The sequence below is a fragment of the Anser anser genome (genome assembly GCF_964211835.1).
Source record: "Anser anser genome assembly, chromosome: 1".
NCBI lineage: Eukaryota > Metazoa > Chordata > Aves > Anseriformes > Anatidae > Anser > Anser anser.
In genome coordinates this window covers 147,116,626-147,135,004 of record NC_139720.1, presented here as the reverse complement: position 1 = coordinate 147,135,004, position 18,379 = coordinate 147,116,626, and the positions used below count along the sequence as shown (strand labels likewise).

At 42.7% G+C, this 18,379-nt stretch overlaps 1 protein-coding gene across 2 annotated transcripts in view; it reads right to left on the bottom strand.

Annotated features, from left to right (window-relative positions):
* The window catches only part of SH3RF3 (SH3 domain containing ring finger 3), a 237,302-nt gene that overhangs the window by 184,515 nt on the left and 34,408 nt on the right, over positions 1-18,379 (bottom strand). The window contains exon 1 of one of the 2 annotated variants that reach the window (XM_083814689.1): positions 5,905-17,996. The exons of the other annotated variant lie outside the window; for it this stretch is intronic. Coding sequence (XP_083670815.1) covers positions 5,905-6,000 — 96 coding nt within the window. The 5' untranslated portion in view covers positions 6,001-17,996. Of the gene's footprint in view, positions 1-5,904; positions 17,997-18,379 lie in introns of those variants that run through there. 2 annotated transcript variants of the gene reach the window in all.

The window sequence follows — 18,379 nt, the reverse complement described above, 5'->3', positions numbered from 1 at the left end:
AAACCAAGAACTAGAAACCTCGTGCAAGGAACACCAAGAAAACTTGATCTTTTATAGTTCACAGTTCACCATAATAAAAATATATAAATAAATAAACGAAAAAGGAAATTTAGTTCTGTTATATGAGGACCTATCACGAATCACACTAGCTATTCAGGTAATTAGTGCTTACTTTACAACTGGATCCTCTTTTGTTCCAAAAGTGGAATTACAAAGGTGGCAAGCCAGCTGCTAAGTCTCCAAAGCCCCTCAGAAAGGGTCTACGGGAAGGCAGAAATCACTCGAGCAAGATAGGTCACGGAGAACAGCGAGACAACCCGTTCAGAGGAACAGAACAAAGCACGTGGTTGGTTCGTAACTGTGCAACAACATGCTGGCAGCAAGGACGGAGCACCCAGCATCTGGGTTTCAACAAAGGGTCCCAGCTGGAAGCTCAAAAATAATGGCCCTGTTTAATGCCAAAACTGTGTACAAACTCTACCCGTGACATTTTGGTGACCTACCAGTGACATTCTGGTTAAAGAGACGCTCTGCACAACTGACAAGGTCCATTCCTCCGTACCAAACTACTATTTTATTCACTGATACTTGACACAGCACATTTACTCATTGGGCGGGATCACACCAGTGTTGTGCCTCTCATGTCAAATGACAAGGACAGGTCTGGATCCATGAGATACAAGATAAAGTAAGGAATTTACAACTTAAATGCAAAATCAGAAGGCTATCTCATAATCACAACTTTATCCAGCCCTCATTCTCTTTCCTCTTATCTTTCTTCACTTTTTTTCCCCTTTGTATTATTTCCTTTATCAGAATTGCCCCTTTTCCAGGCCTCATGCCATTTTTCTATATTCTGACCAAAATTCTGATTCTTCTAGTGTTCTTTTTACAGTTTTCTGCCGTTATTGGTGCACTTGTGACAGCCCCATTTACCACCTTCTTTAAGAGTCAGGATATGTGGTTTACTTTCATATTCTCTATGTGTCTTACACCAAAACGTGCCCAATATCAAACCTTGCTATAATTTCAGTCATCTCTCTTACAGCCTACACATTGCCATTTCTATTCACCATTTCAGTAAGTGTCCTAGACATGTAACAACGGTCACGTCCATCTCATGCAAATATCATTTCATGTGAGATTTCATGAAACACGGCATCAAATGTCCAGCCACTTAACCAGATGAGGATCTCTTGTTTGTAAAGGGCCATAAAATGAAAATGAAAAAGAACCTCCAGTGATATAAATATACAAATGCAAAATAACTCATCATCTTTGCTGCAACAGCTGCTGAGGAAACACAGGATTTCCTTGCCTTAAAATATCCATTTCCAGGTTTCCATCAGGTGGAAAACAGTTTCCGAAAAACCTCCGCATTTCGTTTTGTTGCGCTGCGTTAGCCTGAACGCAGTGAACAGAATGAAGGATTAAAAAAAATATTTTTTTTTTTCCTTTAACCTCTCTGCATGCCTCGAATAAAAAACCCATGCCATTCCTCCTGGCCACACAGACTTTTCCCTCACCACAGCCCTCCGCTCCCACCAGCACAGCATCAGGCCTATGGCATGCCTTGAGCAAACAGCACTGAGGTCACCCCGAGGAGCCGCGCCAGCCTCGCCCCGCGGCCTGCCCGCTGTCGACAGCCCCGGGGAAGCGCCGAGGCCAGGCAGCCCAGGCCGTGCTGCTCATAAATCACCTCGGGGCGCTGCCAGCACCTTCGCCTTCTGCAAAAGCAAAAATTATCGCAGCTAAAGCTAGCATAAATCCTGCACGCCAGGTGGTTCTCGAAACACGATGCATGGGCTGCTGGCTGCCTGTAAAGAGATGGTTTTCCTCTTTATTTCCAGATATTAAGATGAAAAAAAAGAAAAAAAAAATTTTTCCAGGAGTACTTTCCTGTGTAAGCAAGGCATCCCTCAAGGCAGCCCCACTATCAACATGAAATGGGAAGAACTAACACCTGAAATTGCCACTTCACACCCCTAGCTAAGTCCCATGATCGCACATGGAGTCCACGTAAAAACACTTGACAGCGAGTGCCTTCCCAGTCTGATCTGCCAGCCACCAAGAGCACAGCCTGAACAGCCGGTCTCAAAGCTTTGCCAGTGCCAAACGCGGTGGTCCAGAACAGCAGGACATCGCCCTGTGACGTTCTTCCAGGTTCCGAAGAAGGGAAAATAAATCTGCATTATTTTATCCCTGAGCTGGTCTGGTTGCCTAGCAGCTCCAAGATCAGGAGGTTACAGATCTGTTATACCAGCGTATGTGTCCATTTCCATCATGAAACCGTCCTGGCTGCTCATTCAAGGTTCAAGCTTGTGAGTCTTTAGGGAAATCCAGTAACCACAGTATAACTTTTGGCTGCCTAGAATGGTGTGTATTTCACATTTCCATAAAATCACAGAATCACAGAACAGCCTAGGTTGGAAGGGACTTCAAAAGATTGTCAGATCCAACCTTTCACGGGAAAAGGGAGCCTAGATGAGATTATGGAGCACCCTGTCCAATTGTATCTTGAAAACCTCCAGGGATGGGGCTTCTACCACATCCCTGGGGAGGTTCCAGTGATTGATTGTTCTTGTAAAAAAATTATTTTGTGTATCAAGGGGAAACCTCTCCTGGTGCAGCTTATACCCATTGTCCCTTGTCTTCTCCATGTGGCTCCTCGTGAAGAGAGCTTCTGTCCTCATTGTAGATGCCCTTTAGGTACTGGAATACTGTGATGAGGTCCCCCCAGAGCCTTCTCTTCTCCACATCAAAAAGGTCTCACTCCTTCAGTCTTTCCTCATAGGGCAGGTCCTCCAGTTCTTATTTTCTTTTCTATTACTATGGTTCTTACTGAAAAAAAATAAATAAATGAAGCAGTTGTAAGCCTGCATGGAGACAGAGATGTCCTCCTGGCCGTCTGTGTGGTCAGTTTGGCTTTTGTGTTATTGTTTACGAGTTGCCTAATCTCTTTCACAGAGAGATGATGACATAATAACACCAACAACTCAAAGACACATGGTGAGAACATCTTAAATGAAGCAAACAATGCATTCCAGGTGGAGAAATATTCAACACAGATAAATTATCCATCAGCTTTTTATACCCACGGGTTGCTATGATTGTCACACTTCTATAGTGTAATGGCCACACAAAGACAGTTGAGGAAGTGTTTTAGCAACTATTTTTAGAGTATTATTTATTATCTGTCTGTTAACTCACGGTTTCAAAGTGCATATACATAAATAAATATGCTTCCTCTGACTTGACTTTAAATGCAGTCTAAGGGTTGCACAATTCAAATCACTCCATGGAGCCATTGATTTCTAGGTAGCGACTAGGAGTTTACGGAGCTGCTAAGTAATCACAGGACACAGTAGGACAAGAAGAGAGCTGAGGACAAGGACAAGCGAAGGTTTGGAGAGTTCTCAATGTGAGAAAATAGAACAGACTCAGACTGGGCAGCATACAGAATAGAGTTGACTAAAGAACTGGGTAACATCACGTATTGTAAGGAGAAATTGGTTACCTAATGACTACTCACAGTTGCTTATTGCACAAGAACTAGGGTGCATTTGGTGAAAAACTTTCAGTCAACAGGCCTGAAATAAATGAAAGGATTATCTTTTCACGTTAAATGTAAGTATAATTGTGAATCTGGATGCTGCAGGATGTGGTACTGGCCAAAAATGTAAGGGATCAAAAAGAGATCGCAAAAAGCTTCTCAGAGATAAATCCATTACTGACCACCAAACCGGTGACCTAGACACAGCACCCAGCTTGGGAAACCCCCATACTGCTGTCTGGAGAAGCTAGTAGAACACGATGCTGGGAAGGATTGCTTTCAGAAGGTCCCTCATTGTAGACCTGCTCCCTGAGCAGCTGTACAGATCTGCAGTAGAAACAAGCTACCCAGAGAAATGTATTTCTGTGGGAAAACTTCTCCCGTTTTTGTATTACACTCAACATCTGAACTACTCTCAAGAAAATGACACCAGAAGAAAAGCAACACTGGTGCTTGGTATATGCATCTATAAGACATCTGCATTTTAAATGCAGCATGTTTACCACATCTTAAATATTCTTACTTCCCTCGAGTAATTCCGGATTGCCTTTGAGAAATACGGCAGGCAAACAGGTGGGAGGAGAAAAACCAAAAGATTTAATAAGTGGGCATCTTGGCAAAGAGCCTTCCTCCCTACCCCTCCTAAAGATGCAGAATCTGTGCCTTCCCATCCTGTTCAGGATGATGGCTGGACTTTGTACTCCTCCTTCTCCTGATGGATGTACCAAGCATCCCATGGACCACATGGAGGACACGGTGCCTCTGAGCACAAGAGAGTCTCCTCAGCCCCACTCCTTGCCCAGAAGCACAGGCTGTCCCACCCAGCCTCCCCCCCCCGCCTCTGCTGGCCTTCCTGTTCCAGGAAGGATAACATTCCCCTGAGGGAAGCGCTTCTAGTTTTGATTTCTTTTCTGCAAAACACAACACACAGGGGAAGAGCTACACCTGCTTCCCCCCGGCCTGGGATGAGCCTTGCCCAGAGCATCCTGCTCGAGGGCAGGTCTGCAGGGTGCTAGCAGCACCCTTATTTTTTATAAGTGCCAGCCGTGACTGGGAAAACACCAAGCTTGTTCCTGACAGGGTATGCGTAGGTGTCAGAGCCAAATCCACAAGTTAATTAAAAACTGTATTTTCTATGGGAAAACAACACGGACAGCATAATAGAGCTATAATTATACACAGGTTTCCACTGGCAACTTGCTAATTGAATCTTATTCTGTTCCTTAAAGGCGAGCAGTGCTGCTGTCACGCCCTTTTTCATTCCTGCTGGTGCAATTTCCCCGGCAGTCTTCGTGCCGAGATGTCAGTACGTTTGTGTGCCTGCTCTAAAAGGGACTCGGCATAATGTTCTGTGACACACACATCCCGGAAAGGAGCCGCTGTGCGGCACGGCACATCGCTACACGTGTAATTACCTGCGTCGTTTCATACAGATTTTCAAAAATGAAAATAGGATAAGCCTCTTCTATCTCCAGCCCCGCGCTGTCGTCATAGCAACACGACACTTTTTCTGCCCCCCCTCCCTACTTTTTCCCAAGGGACAAAGAAAACCACTGGAGACTCCTCAAATCGGCACAGATTAAGTGCAAACAGTTTGCCAAACGCATTCGTTCACCGACACCTCTTTACTTTTGTAATTGCGTGCATTGTGCTCACCGAAAGTGAGCTGCTGCAAGCACAGCCACCTGCTCCCTGCCTGGCAGCATCCCTGCAAAACAACCCAAACCTCCTCTCCTTTACCCCCACCTCTCTCTGCAAGCCGAGTCAAACTCGTCCAAGCCAATTTGTTGTTTTTTTTGTTGTTCTTCTGTTTAGCCATTACTTTCCTGGTTAAATATTTCATGCTCCCTGATGCACGCATAAACAGAGGTGAGCTCGGTTTGACTCTGCCTGTCCTGCCAACTCCTAAATAATTCTGGCAGCAACAGGTTGAAGCAAAAACCTGTGTCCTATAGGCAGTCCTTTGATGTGTGCCATGCTAAAGAGAAGAGAGATCTGGGTTTTGTGACCACACATACATTTGTATGAGAAAAATGTACCTCTTTCCATCCCTATGAACTTTCATCTGAGTTTGAGAACTATAATCCCCCATTGAGCCCCTCCATCCTCATGTGTTGCAGAGGGATTTTCCACAGCCTGACACCCACCTTCACGGCAGCCCTGGCCACAACACCGGTGGGAAGCCCCATGAGAGGGATCCTGGACCACCAGCCCCGCAGCTACATGCCCACAACTCCACGCTGCAGGTGCTGTGAAGCCGCCAGCAAGGCCCTCGTGCCCCAGGGGGAGCGTGGGTGACACAACCGTCCACCCCTGGAAACTCTCTCTTCCAGACAAATGAGGCTACTCACTGCTTTCAGCGCAAATGAAGACAAAGTGCTGAAAAGATGATGATGACCTCTCGTGCCAGCTGTCAGGAGGCGGTGTGGAACGTAAAAATGGAGCATAAAGGCTTACTGGCACTGGGTACCAGCCACGTCCACTTGCCACAGCAGTCACCAGACATTGTTTTCACAGATGCACCAGGCTCTGTCCCATTTCAGGTCATAATGAGCTGCAGATGTGAGACGCATTTCAGATTCCGAGTCTGCAGAGATGAAACACTGTACATAGCTGCTTCTGCCACATTTTTACTTGCTATTTTTTAATAATGACAATTTAACATCATTGTGTGCTTCATATACTGTAAAGGCAAATTCAGCAGTCATTCTAAAGGGCTCTGATTGCTGAACAAATCTTGCAAATAGCTTCCCAACATTTTGCAAAATCCAAATATATGCTGAAATTTCAGTGCCACTTTGATAGTTCTCAAGGGTGAAGTAATAAATAATTAGGAAGCACCATACTTTGGAGATACAGAGCTAATGTTTCAATTAGAAGCATCCCCATCTTGCTTTTAAAGTATTTCAAAATCTGTATGGAAAAAAAAAAAGCTGGCACTATACAGAATATATTTACACACATCAAAGAAAAAGTTGCAGGGAAAAGCTTAATTAAACTGAAATTCTCATTGATAATTCAATCATACATTTCAGAAGGGAAAAACACCTTATATAACACCAAGAAAATATGACAAATGTTGGAAAGCCTAGAATTCCCCAAATGAAGCTAAAATTAAATTCCTTCAAAGTTGCAGAATTTACTCTATCAAAAAACCTTAACACTTTTCCAGTAACCCTTTCACATGATGATGTAATTAGCTCCAATTTTCTGGTTGCTTTTGGCACAGACTTAAAGCTATTCAGTGTCCTGTGTCACCAGCTCCTACTGTGGTTAAGAGTATAGTGAATGCTGTATTAGAAACAACCTGGAGCTACCAGCAGAGCTACAGCAGCTCTATATCAAACTCCAGCGCTGACTCTAAAAGCTGCTTTCCAGCACAGTTTATTTAACATTAACCATGAATATATACAGTCTTCAATGCTCATTTCAGGGAGGGGATGCAATAACATAAAGCTTTGCAGATGCTAGCAACACATAGAGCAAGACTTTTGCAAGTTATGCCTAGATATCATTGCCTCTCAGCATTCGTGAAACATGTATATTTTCCAAAGCATGTGTTGAAACGCTGCAAATGAACGTATTTTGTTCAGAAGCAAGAAATTATGTTAAAAGACGCAGAATTCTATGTTATTCTACTCTCAGGAACTTGCAGTGCGATATGAGTTGTTTACAGCTCTTTTGCAGTTAAAGTTACAAGCCTAAACGAGGAAAGGTCTGCAATAACATCCTTCACTTAACGAAGGTACTGTCTCTAACAGCTATGCACATCATTCTCCTGTATGAAAGGCTAAGAGAGATGGGGATGATCAGCCTAAAGAAGAGAAGGCTCCAGGGAGACCTTATTTCAATACTTAAAGGGGGCTTATAAAAAAGGAGTACAACTTTCTGCTCAGGCAGATGATGATAGGACAGGGGGGAATGGTTTTAAACTAAAAGAGCAGAGAATTAGATTAGAGGTTAGGAGGTAATTCTTTACTATGAGGGTGGTGAGGCACTGGGACTGGTTGCCCAGATAAGTTGTTGAAAGATCAGGTTGGATGAGTGGGTGGCATCCCTGGCCATGGCAGTGGGGTTGGAATTGATGATCTTAAAAGGTCCTTTCCAACCCAAGCCATTGTATGATTCTATATTCACAAAGGGACCATGTGCACACAGGTTTTGGATGCATTCTTATACCTTACATATTTGAAGACCTACATATCAACTGTGTGTATGCTCTCCAAGCTTACGGAGAGGACTTCTGCCTACTAAGAATATCTGGAAGTAAGACTTTTGTATTTTATACATAAATCTCTACTTCGCATCTGTAAGAAAAAAAAATGCACAAATTTTTCTGAAAAACAAAATCTTTTGAACTTTTCTAAGTACCTCTTAACCATCTACACAATTCACCCACTTGTTCCAGAAAAAAAACAATTCTGTATTATGAAAAGTTATGGTGTGTGAAATCTCATGTTAATTACTTAATTTTGGTGCATTTAAGTGGAGAGAAGGGTAGAGACTGAGAAATCAGGATCAGTGCAGAAACCAAGCTCTGACTTAAAATTTGGAAGGACGAGCACTCCCTCGTAACACAGATCATCACAGCATATTTCCAGGAATAAGTGCAACAAACCAAAACTGGTGGGGGGGGTGGGGGGGTGGAAGGGTGTTAGAGTATAAAATCTAGGTCAGAGGAAGAAGCTAAACAAATACGACACATCCTTTTTCATTAGCCTCACAATTGATTGTGTGAAAGTCTCATCTCCTTCCACACTTGTGCATATGTGACACTAACTGCATCACAGCAGAGCCAAGGAAGGCAGGAGAGGGAATGACAGGAATGTTAAACAAAGGGAGCTCAAGGGACACGTTCAATGAAGCATGAGATATCACATCAGGGTAATAACACACCTGACTATACTAAAGAGAGCTCCCTTCTGGGAGAATTCACTCATGACAGATCCTGCAAAAAAAACCTATTTTTCTCAGTAAACATAAGGACGAAGAAGCAAATGAGGATCCTCAGTGATACTGTGCTCAAGGTAAGGCCTAGTAATATAGAAAGTGGTTACTGCATTTTTTCAGAGACTAGATTTGCAAGTGGTTCTTACACACCAAATTTTTATGATACTCTATTCACAGTCCTCATTCTGCTGCTCAGCCACCAGGTTTTTCATTTACAGATGGCTTTGAGATCACAGTTTGTTATTTTATTCAAACATAATTAAAAAACACATTTCATACTTACATCAACAGAGATCTGACTCTCCATAATAGAAAAACTAACACGGAAAACTTCAACAGACAAATGTCTTACTGCTTTCTGTCATCCTCATAGGGATGTCTTCAGTACCTCCCTGTATCCTTGCTGTCTTCAGAATAAGTGCTTTCCTATTATACTAGGGACACAACTCCTACTTAAAGTCACTATCATTTTTCTTGCCTTTGAATAGAAAAGCAAATTAACTGATGAATACATCTGTTATTTCCTTATCTTTTGTGTTCAATTAACCACTATCATTCTGAGTGACAAAAACTGTCTCTTACCATCTGCCTACTACAAATCTGCCTTAAGAACGTTTACCATCATTTATTAATCCCTACAAACCAACATATATTTTTTTTTCTTATTCTTAAAGTAGTATTTTTGCTTTACTTCTGGTCTTTTGGTACATGAAGAGAATATCACAAAAGTCATTATTGGACATTATCCCTTACTGGACATTATCCCTTCCCATTGCATTGCATCCCAGGCCAAAAAAGAGCAAGTATAAATTTAAGAGCTGTATACAAATGCACAAATAACTCACATTCCATCAGAAATTTTATTTCTAGCATCTTGCAACCTCTCTGACCTTAAAGACTAACTTGGGTGATGTGCAGGAGGGCAGAGAGGTCAGACCTTACATTGCCTTCCATGCCACCTTGAAACAGCCCACCAGGATGATCCTGTATGGCACATGGCAGCCTTCCAGACGTTTCCTTTCTCAAATCACAATGAAATGCAGACCAACGGTGAGAGAGGGTAGCTAAGGTATGTGTCAGTGGTACGGGCATGTAACATGCATGTTCAGCCTCATGGAGTTAAAACACCCATCTAATGATGGCAACAAACTCTGAATAGAAAATAAAAAGCATACAAAATTAATAATTATACCTTAAGGCTACCGGAGCATCCTATACGGCCCAGAGGAGACTGAGGGTTAAGTGCATAATGTGGATGTGCCTAGCCTGCTCCAGAGGGAGCTAGCCCCAGGCGATGCAGATGCAAACCAACCCATGGCACCTGGCCTCAGGGCCCAGGGTTTGTCCTGGCTTGCTTTTATCTTATTCCAGTGAGTCCAGGAATTAAAAGACTCCTTTGTTTAGTCTGCCAGTGAGAAAGACATTCAGTAATTTGAAGTACATTTTCCAGCTAGTAGTTCCTACCATACTTACTGATTCATGTTAAGTAAGCATTGAAGCATTGCTCCTCAGTGCTTATTGGGAACCCCTCAGCAACTCAGGGCTGAATTGCCTTTCTTACTTGACCTCTTCTAGTACTCCTTTGTCGCTAACATTGAAACTTTAACAATACCAAATCCTACAAAGCAGCTGTAAAATCCTTTCCTCCAGGGAGGACGTATTGGTTAGCACAGCAAGCCAACTTTCAGGCTGTGCAAAAGCCTGTCTGGGCCTCAGTTCCTTATGTGGAAAAATCCATAAAAAAACAAACACACAGCTATTGTGTTAATAATACTTCCTTACAAAGATTTCGAGGATAAAAACATCTGTATCTTGTCCAGTTTCATATCTTACAAGGAGAACCCATTTGCTGCTCATATTGAAACACAACACAAATTTCCAAGCCTGGCTTCAAGTTCCCAGTGCTGTCACTGTATAATCCAGTGTCATCGTGTCTCTGCTCCAACTATAAAACAGACAAGCCTATATCCACAACTCCGTGGGAAGAATTAAGGTGGGTAAAACAGCTCGATAGCCCTGAATGAGAGTGAGAATTTTGTGCCAGAACTGCAAAGTCATTAACAACTGCAGTAACGTTATGTTTAAGAATGATGTCTCAGCTAGCCTGTGCAGGATTTTTATTCAAATTACGTAAGAAAGCAGTTCTGCATTATTTCTACAGAAAATAAATCTCCTTTCATTTTTTGTCATTTATTATTTCAGCCATTATCAGAATAATTAAAATTCTTCAATGTCCAGGATTTGTATGTTTTGTGGTTTTGTTTTTTTTTTTCTCTGTTTGTTTTCAAATAAGCGTTTCTTATCTGTGAAGAGCCTTTATTGTCTATTTTCTCAAACTGAAAGAGATCTACCATAGCTAAGGATTAGAGCAAGGTTGGGTGGTTCTTCATTTTCTTGTACCAACCTCCGGTATCTTTTCCAGAATTCTTAAATCTTGTCCTTCTGTAGATGGCAAACTATAAACAGTTATGTTTATCATTCTTTTTTCTGTTTACAGTTATTTGTCCCATGTCCTGTCTTTTAAATTACTTTTATAAAAATCTGTAGAAGGACACAATAGCCCGAGGAGAGATAACTATAAGATATATTCCAGAGAAGATTTATCTTTAATTTAGTAAATTAATTTCAAAATCACAGCATTTGGATCAGCTTTATTTCAATCCTGTATAGAAGCCATGATCACAATAATACTTACTACTTGCAAGGGAAACCTGTTACCATGGCATTCCCATTATGCCTAACGTAGATACTGGGGGAAAATTGTTAAGCTCCCTAGAAAATTTCCTTACTCCCAAGAAAAAGGTCTGCGGGTAAAGACTTCTACCTGCCTGCAGCTTGAGGGCACATGGAGACCAGTCAGTCATCAGTAGCAGTTTCTCCAGCTGGAGACACTCCTTCAATAACTGCAGTTCCCATCTGTTTCCTTGAATTATGGCCACATTTGGACAAACACCACCAAAATTTCATAGTGGTGTGGCACCAAAAAAGTAAGCCCGTCATCTCCATTCTCATTTGAATTTTAAATGTGCCATTTCTCTCCAAAGTTGATCAGTTGCGCTATTACTCAAAAATGGACATTTCTGAGCAAGAACAGCCACATTTTCTGACTCTTCTCTGTGCTAATGCCTGGCTGAACCATATGGAGGAAAACATGGAGTAGCATCTGCAAGAAGAATGACATTAGTGAAGGAACATGGCTTATAAAAATGTGATTCATGGACGCGGTCATAGTCAGGGAGAGAACCTGCACTGCTCCCTGTGACGGACAAGATTTCTCTGCTTGGGGAAAGTCCTTGGGTGGCTGACAGGCAATGCCTATTTGTTTCTCACTTTGAAAAAAGAAAAGATTCTGGATGACTTTCTGGCTGCCAGACTTTGCTGTGGAGAGAGGAGAGGGTTTCTAAGTTGGGGTTTGTCCTGAGAATTCCTTCAGGAGTTGGACTCAATGATCTTCATGGGCCTTTCCCAACTTAGGATATTATTAGACAACTTTCATGGTGGAACCCTTGCAAACCACCTCTGCTGGGGCACATGGGTCTCATCCACACACACAGAGCTCTGCCCTGGTCTTACGGGCACTGTCAAGACTTGTGCCTCCAGGAGAACCTGAAAGCTCCCTTTGCATAACATGGTAGTTGAAAACAGACTTCGTTTCAGCTGGTGGTTTATGTTTTCTTTCATCCTTCCCCTAGGGCCCACAAGTGATATCTCCTCCACACGTCTATTTTGGACATGCTCACCCCAATAAAGGCACGGTGGTCGCAGCCTCCCCAGTGTCACACTATCTTCAGAGGGCCCATGGTGACAATAATGACACAGAGGAGCCACAAGCCCTCCCAGTGGAGCAGCAGCCTCTGTGGCATGGAGGGGGTCATCCTTCAGGAGGACCCAACCAGGGACCAAGCATGGGAGTCTTCCAGATACGCTTATTTATTTGGAGGTTAGATGAAAACCTTTTCTTCAGTTTAAAACATCGTCTGCTCCTTCTCATACTGAATCAAATGGAAGCTCGGAATGACATTTACATGCACTTTGTGTTGAAAATGCCAAAAAGAAACGTTTATAACTAGCCCGAGTTATTACTTTTGTTTTACGCTTAGCCAAAATGATTCAGCAAGCAGATTCAGATGCCCTAAAAGTGTATTTCTGGAGAATAACAAGCCAGTAGGACAGCAATTTTTGCACAGCTCTGGCCTGGATCTGGCTTCCTGCAGCTCTGCCTTTGCTGCAGACTTAACTTGAATTATCTGCACTTATGCTACCCTCTCAAGCTGCGCTGCCACCCTGTGAAATGGCAGCGTGCAAGCATCAGGATTAGTGAATGGTATGCTTCTGTTAGCAGTGCAAATGGAGTGCAGTGATAACAATATGGCCAAACCAAGTTTTTGGATGAAAGTGTTTATTTGTCAAACAATGCAGTTTCAGAATCATTAGGAGGATTCACAGCCTTCACTTGAATTTAGAAAATAATCTGATAAATATTTGATATGTATTAAATAGCTAAGTATTTCAGAGACCTCCAAGCGCTCTCTTTCACCACTTTTAATTTCTTTTTAAATAAAATATTTCCCATCTTTCATTTTGACAGACTTTTCAGGAATGAAGCTTAGCTCTGGCCAAAGGTCTCAAAAGATCATTTTCCATCACTGGCATTGCCACTTGGACCAGTGGCGTCCATGTGCGACCTGAACAAGTCTCACAGCCAGAGATGGTTTTTCTAGTGTTGGCTGACAGGATGCAAGCACCACCTCCTGCCTAATGGGTGGCGTCCCTGGAGGTGCGGCCTTGCCTGTGGTGACAAGGGGCTGTTTTTTCTCTCCCTTCTCAAGCCAAACAATTGAGTGCCCCCAGCACCTCTGGAAGCAGAAGGAAAAATAGATGCATCTGGCAGAGCTCCTCAGTGAGCCACTCACTAGCTAGTGAAGCAGAAGACAAATACTCTCATTTTCCTTCTGGCTCTTCCCAGGCTAGCCCACCCTTGAGGCCTGCAGCAGCAGCTGCAAATGCTCCTTTCTCCTTCCCCGTCCACCCGCTGCCTCTCCTGCCCAGAAACCAAACACGTTCCCAGGGCCCAACCGAGGAAGGAGACAACTGCGTTGAAGCAAAGCCTGGAAACATTTCCGTGGCAGGGAGAGCTGGCTGAGCTGCCTGCCTCTGGGGAGGAGAAAAAGGGAGAGGGAAGTCCAGAGGATGGCTGATCTGCTGCCGCTGCTGGTCTCTGGCAGCCTCCCCAGGCTGAAGTACCCACTGCAGCAGAGCTGTAGAGGACAAGCCGTAAATTCCTCCGCGACGTCTTTTGTAAGTCACACTCCAGTGAATCACCATGGCACTACTCTTCTGTATTACATATTCAGCATCTACTCCAAAACAATGTTAAAAATAACTGATTTACTTCAGGCAGGCAGATGGCTACTAAATCCTTCTCCGTTTTTCTGTATCTCGTAAAACTGAGGCTTGTCTCTTCAATATATATATGCTGTGATATGAAGACATTAGAAATACTTGAAATTACAGTGGTTAGAAAGCTGCTAGGATTCAATATAGCCTCAGAAATAAAGTTAACATTTGGCACTGAAACTATGTCAGGGCTATTACTCAGATGTCAATGGCACAGCATTGCCCAGAAATTGAACAGCAAAGCCAGATTAAAACTTCTCTGGGGGCCCTTCTGCAGAGTAGGAACTGAGGAGGCTAAACCTTCCGGAGACACAGCTGTCTGGATGCTGCATCCCATCTTTCCAAATTCAAGTCCTCCCTAATAAAACTGCATGGATGGAGGCTTTGAAATGGCAGTAATGCATGTTTTTCCCCACAGCATTGATCACGAAAGACAGAAATATGCAACCTGGAGCTGCAGGGAAGGAGACCTCATGGCACCATGCAGGTGGGAGGGAGCCCACCGCACAGCTGCCCATGGGCAACCGCCTCCGGGGCTGACTGTCCCTCAGCCACACTTGTCTTTTCGCTCGGCTGGGACACTCAAAAAGGAGGTTTGGAAGGAGAACAGTACATATGCAGCAGCCACTGTCTGTCCAGGGACAGGACCTAGGGGCAAACCGGGGAGATTAACTATTGAACAGAGCAGGTTCACCCATTTGCCCTACAGAGCTAATAAATGCTTTTCCTCTCGTGGAAAATAAACAGTTAAAAAATCTACTTACTATGACACAGTGTCTTCAATAGGAGCTTTACTACTACCTTCAGGCATTCTCCTGCATCAAGAAATCCCTGAGAACCACCTAGCTTGGGCTGGATAGTTGCTTTCTGAGTTTTTCAACCCTTGCTAAGAAAAGAAGCAGGTAAATGCCCGGTCTTCAGCAGGATCCTGAATTAACAACTGGCAGCCTGGCACCTGGCTGGCAGCTCTGGACAGCAGGTGGCCACTTGTCCAAATGCCTCCATGCCCAGGCTCTTGCAAAGGTTTTTCACCATCAAGGTAGAAGCACAGAGGTACTCGAAATCAATAGGAAACTCTGCTTGTAAAGCTGAGTGCATGGTACTGCCCTCCATCTTTGCTTCAGTGTTAGCCTTGAGTCCTCTGCAGAATGAGAAACTAATGGGGAGCTCAGATGTATCATCCTAAGTGACAATTAATTGACCTCAGAGCTGAAGCAGCTCCAAAGGCATCGTGGCTGGCTGCTTTTTGTTTTCCTGTGTCATTGGGAAAAGGTCAGTAGGCTCCTTCAAGAGCCATACAAAGAACTGCTGTAGCAGATTGCCAGCTTGAGAGAGGATTAAATTATGATTCCTCAGACTCCAGTTTTATCTTATGGTAGGTGATTTGTGTGCAGGGCAAAATAGAAGGGAACAGACATCTCAACATTTCTCAAAAGCTTTTCATTTTCAGGTGACCTACAACAGACATCATAAACTATTTGTACTACGAGAGTAGCAGGTACAAAGATAGTGTCTCACCCTCGCTAGATAGCTTTGCTAGGCCCTGTTGATGTATTAATGCCACTGAAAAAAGCTGTAAATCAGAAATGTGGGTCTCATAGGGTAACTGAACACTGTTAAAGAGCTGCTGAGTTTGGAAATTAGAAGTCCTACACTAATAAAAAAATTAAAAACTTCACTCCTACTACGGAGGTAAAAAGGCAAGGATATGCCCTTCCCTGGTGTCCAAATCTTCAAACTCAATTCCAGAGTGCCAGAAGAATACAAACCATTTGTTTTGCTTCACAGCATTAAAACCCACAAGCACCCAAATATCAAAGACACAGATTTCCTTTCCCTGTCAACAATTATTACAATGAAATTATATTGTTTAAAAACAATTAAATATCTGCATCACACTGAAACTGGGCTGTGTTGGCTGTGTTGAGCTGGGTGACTAAGTCCTTGCCATAGCACACCTTCATACAAAAAGCAGAAGTAATCGCCAGCATCCTGATGCACTAAACTAAAGAAAAAAAGAGCATGAGTAGTACTACAGGCAGCACTCCAGACTTCCTGTAGAAATCATGAGGATGCAAGATGTAGGCTAACTTCAAGAGGAATAACACAGCACCTCAACAAAGGAAAAAGACTTCTCACTCTGGCAAACTATATTCATCTAAAGTAACACGCAATAATTCATAAATGGTCTTTAAAGTTACTAAAGTATACGAGGCTAAATTTTCAACAAGAAGAGTTTGTGTTCAATTTGGCAAATAGTTTTGGTCTTCATGTTTTTGTTTTTGTTTTTGTTTTTATTAAAACAAAACTCTTTAATAAAAATAATAATTTTGTTGTCCTGTTTTCTTAAAAAAAAGCTGTGGATAAGCCTGTAAATGTTACAAAGGGTCTTCTTTCTGTAGTGATTTGAAAAAAGTGAGATCTTCCATAATTTACTTTTACAAAATACTTGTAAGGAACCTACAGTGACAGAAATGCAACTACACGTTTGCTACATGCATGTATTGGAACCGTACCTATGGTCTCATGGGTTTTCCCTGGCATTTCAGCAGCCTAGAAACTTAAGCTTGCAACCCCCTCTGCCACCTGGGATGACGCTGTGCTGGGGTGATGTGGAGCACAGGTTATGCCACCATGAGGGATCAGTCACCCCTCTGTCACCCTGACTTCAGCATCCCTGGCAGCATCGCCAGCCATCTGAGACAGCTGCTGGAGGGAAGGCCATCAGCTCCAGGCATCTTTCATTGCACTGGTTACTTTCTCTGGACATTTTGCTATCTGCTTTCATGACCTTTAAGACCCATCTTTTTGCTCATTTATGGCTATGGTGAGAACTTTTAGGATCCTGCTGCCCGTCCACGGTCTTCGCTGAATCTCTCCTTTTAGGCATTAGCAACTTTTGTCAAGGTTTAACAGTGTTAAGCATGTATCTCTTTCCCTCCACACGCACCACATCTGTAAATGTTAGGCTGAAAGCCATGCTCACTCTGAAGTGTTCCAGGAAACACATGTGTGAACAACAAAACAGTAATTTCAATTAACGGGGGATGCTATGTGCTTAAGTACAGAAGAAACAGGACGTGTAATGTTAGTTTCTGAATTCTGTACACGTTTTTGTGTGTCGGTGAGCATAAAACCCGTCTTTCATCATTCACATATTTCACAACACACTAGTCTAGGCTGGTGAAAGTATAACGTTTCTGGCTATGCAGTCAAGACAAATGGGATTTTTGAATTGCACTTACCAAAATAAAAATCCTAAGTAACTTCCATAAAGGTTGAACATAGCTTTATTGAACTGTTATTGTGTTAAGGGGGAAATTATTAAACATTTTTCCCTTATACAGACTTCTTAGAAAATGTATTAGAAGCTTTTTAAAAGTGAACATAAAGGGACTATTTGAGAAAACAGCAACTTAAAATAATTATGAAAGGGCTCCTACATTCCTTATAGGGAGGCACATATGATTTTTATACTTTCACCTATTTCTGAGAGAGGGCAGGCCATTTTTGGACCCTTTGGGTAGCATGACAAATCACAAGAAAATTCCTGATATTTAAAGAGAGTGGGGTGTTACATACAGAGCATCTGTCAAACAGAACAGCAGAGCTGGAAACCGAAGAATAAATATTGGTATGACAGAAATAAAACAAAATTGATTGACTGAATGTGGTCTTTTATTAGGACTCAGCTATTATGCTTATCGTATATGTGAGATTCACGTGTGTTTGAAAAACACGGTGACAACGATTCCATTGCCCAGGGAGGCTGTGGAGTCTCCTTCCCTCCTTGGAGATATTTGAAAGCCTCCTGGAGATGGTCCTGGGCAAGTGGATTGGGGTGGCGCACCTTGAGCAGAGGCTGCACCATGTGGCCTCCAGAGGTGCCTTCCAGCCTCCAGGCAAGGAAGAGGAATGAGGCCCTGTGCGGCCACACATTTATGTCATCTTGCTCCTTTTTATTCCTCCAGGCTCACTTGGGCTGGGAAGCAACCCTGACCTCTGAGGGAGCATGGAGAGGGACCTCTCCAGGTGATGGGCAGGGGAGGGCTCCCTCACACGCCAAGCACAGCCTGCTCCAGGTAAACCACGTTGCTACATCTGGCACAAATGAAGTTTACAGAAAGTAATGTAATTTTCTATACATGGGGACAGTAAACGCAAAAATAAAACATGCCGCATAAGAGTCAATCCTTAAAATGGATACTTTCATTAATATATCAAAGGTGAAAGTTATTTCAGAAATGCAAAACCTCATTATAAAATAATGATGAAACAATATTTACTACCTCCAACTAAACAAAAAATATGCAATTTATTGGATGGTATAGAAGATGCTGGTTTATTTGGGTTTATTAATAAATCATGATAATTTGGTTCGGTTGTTTTGCTATTAAAAAGTTAGTTTCAATATTGTATTTGTTTCTATTAAAACAATGATTTATGGAGTACTCTTTACATTAAAACCGTTACAGAAAC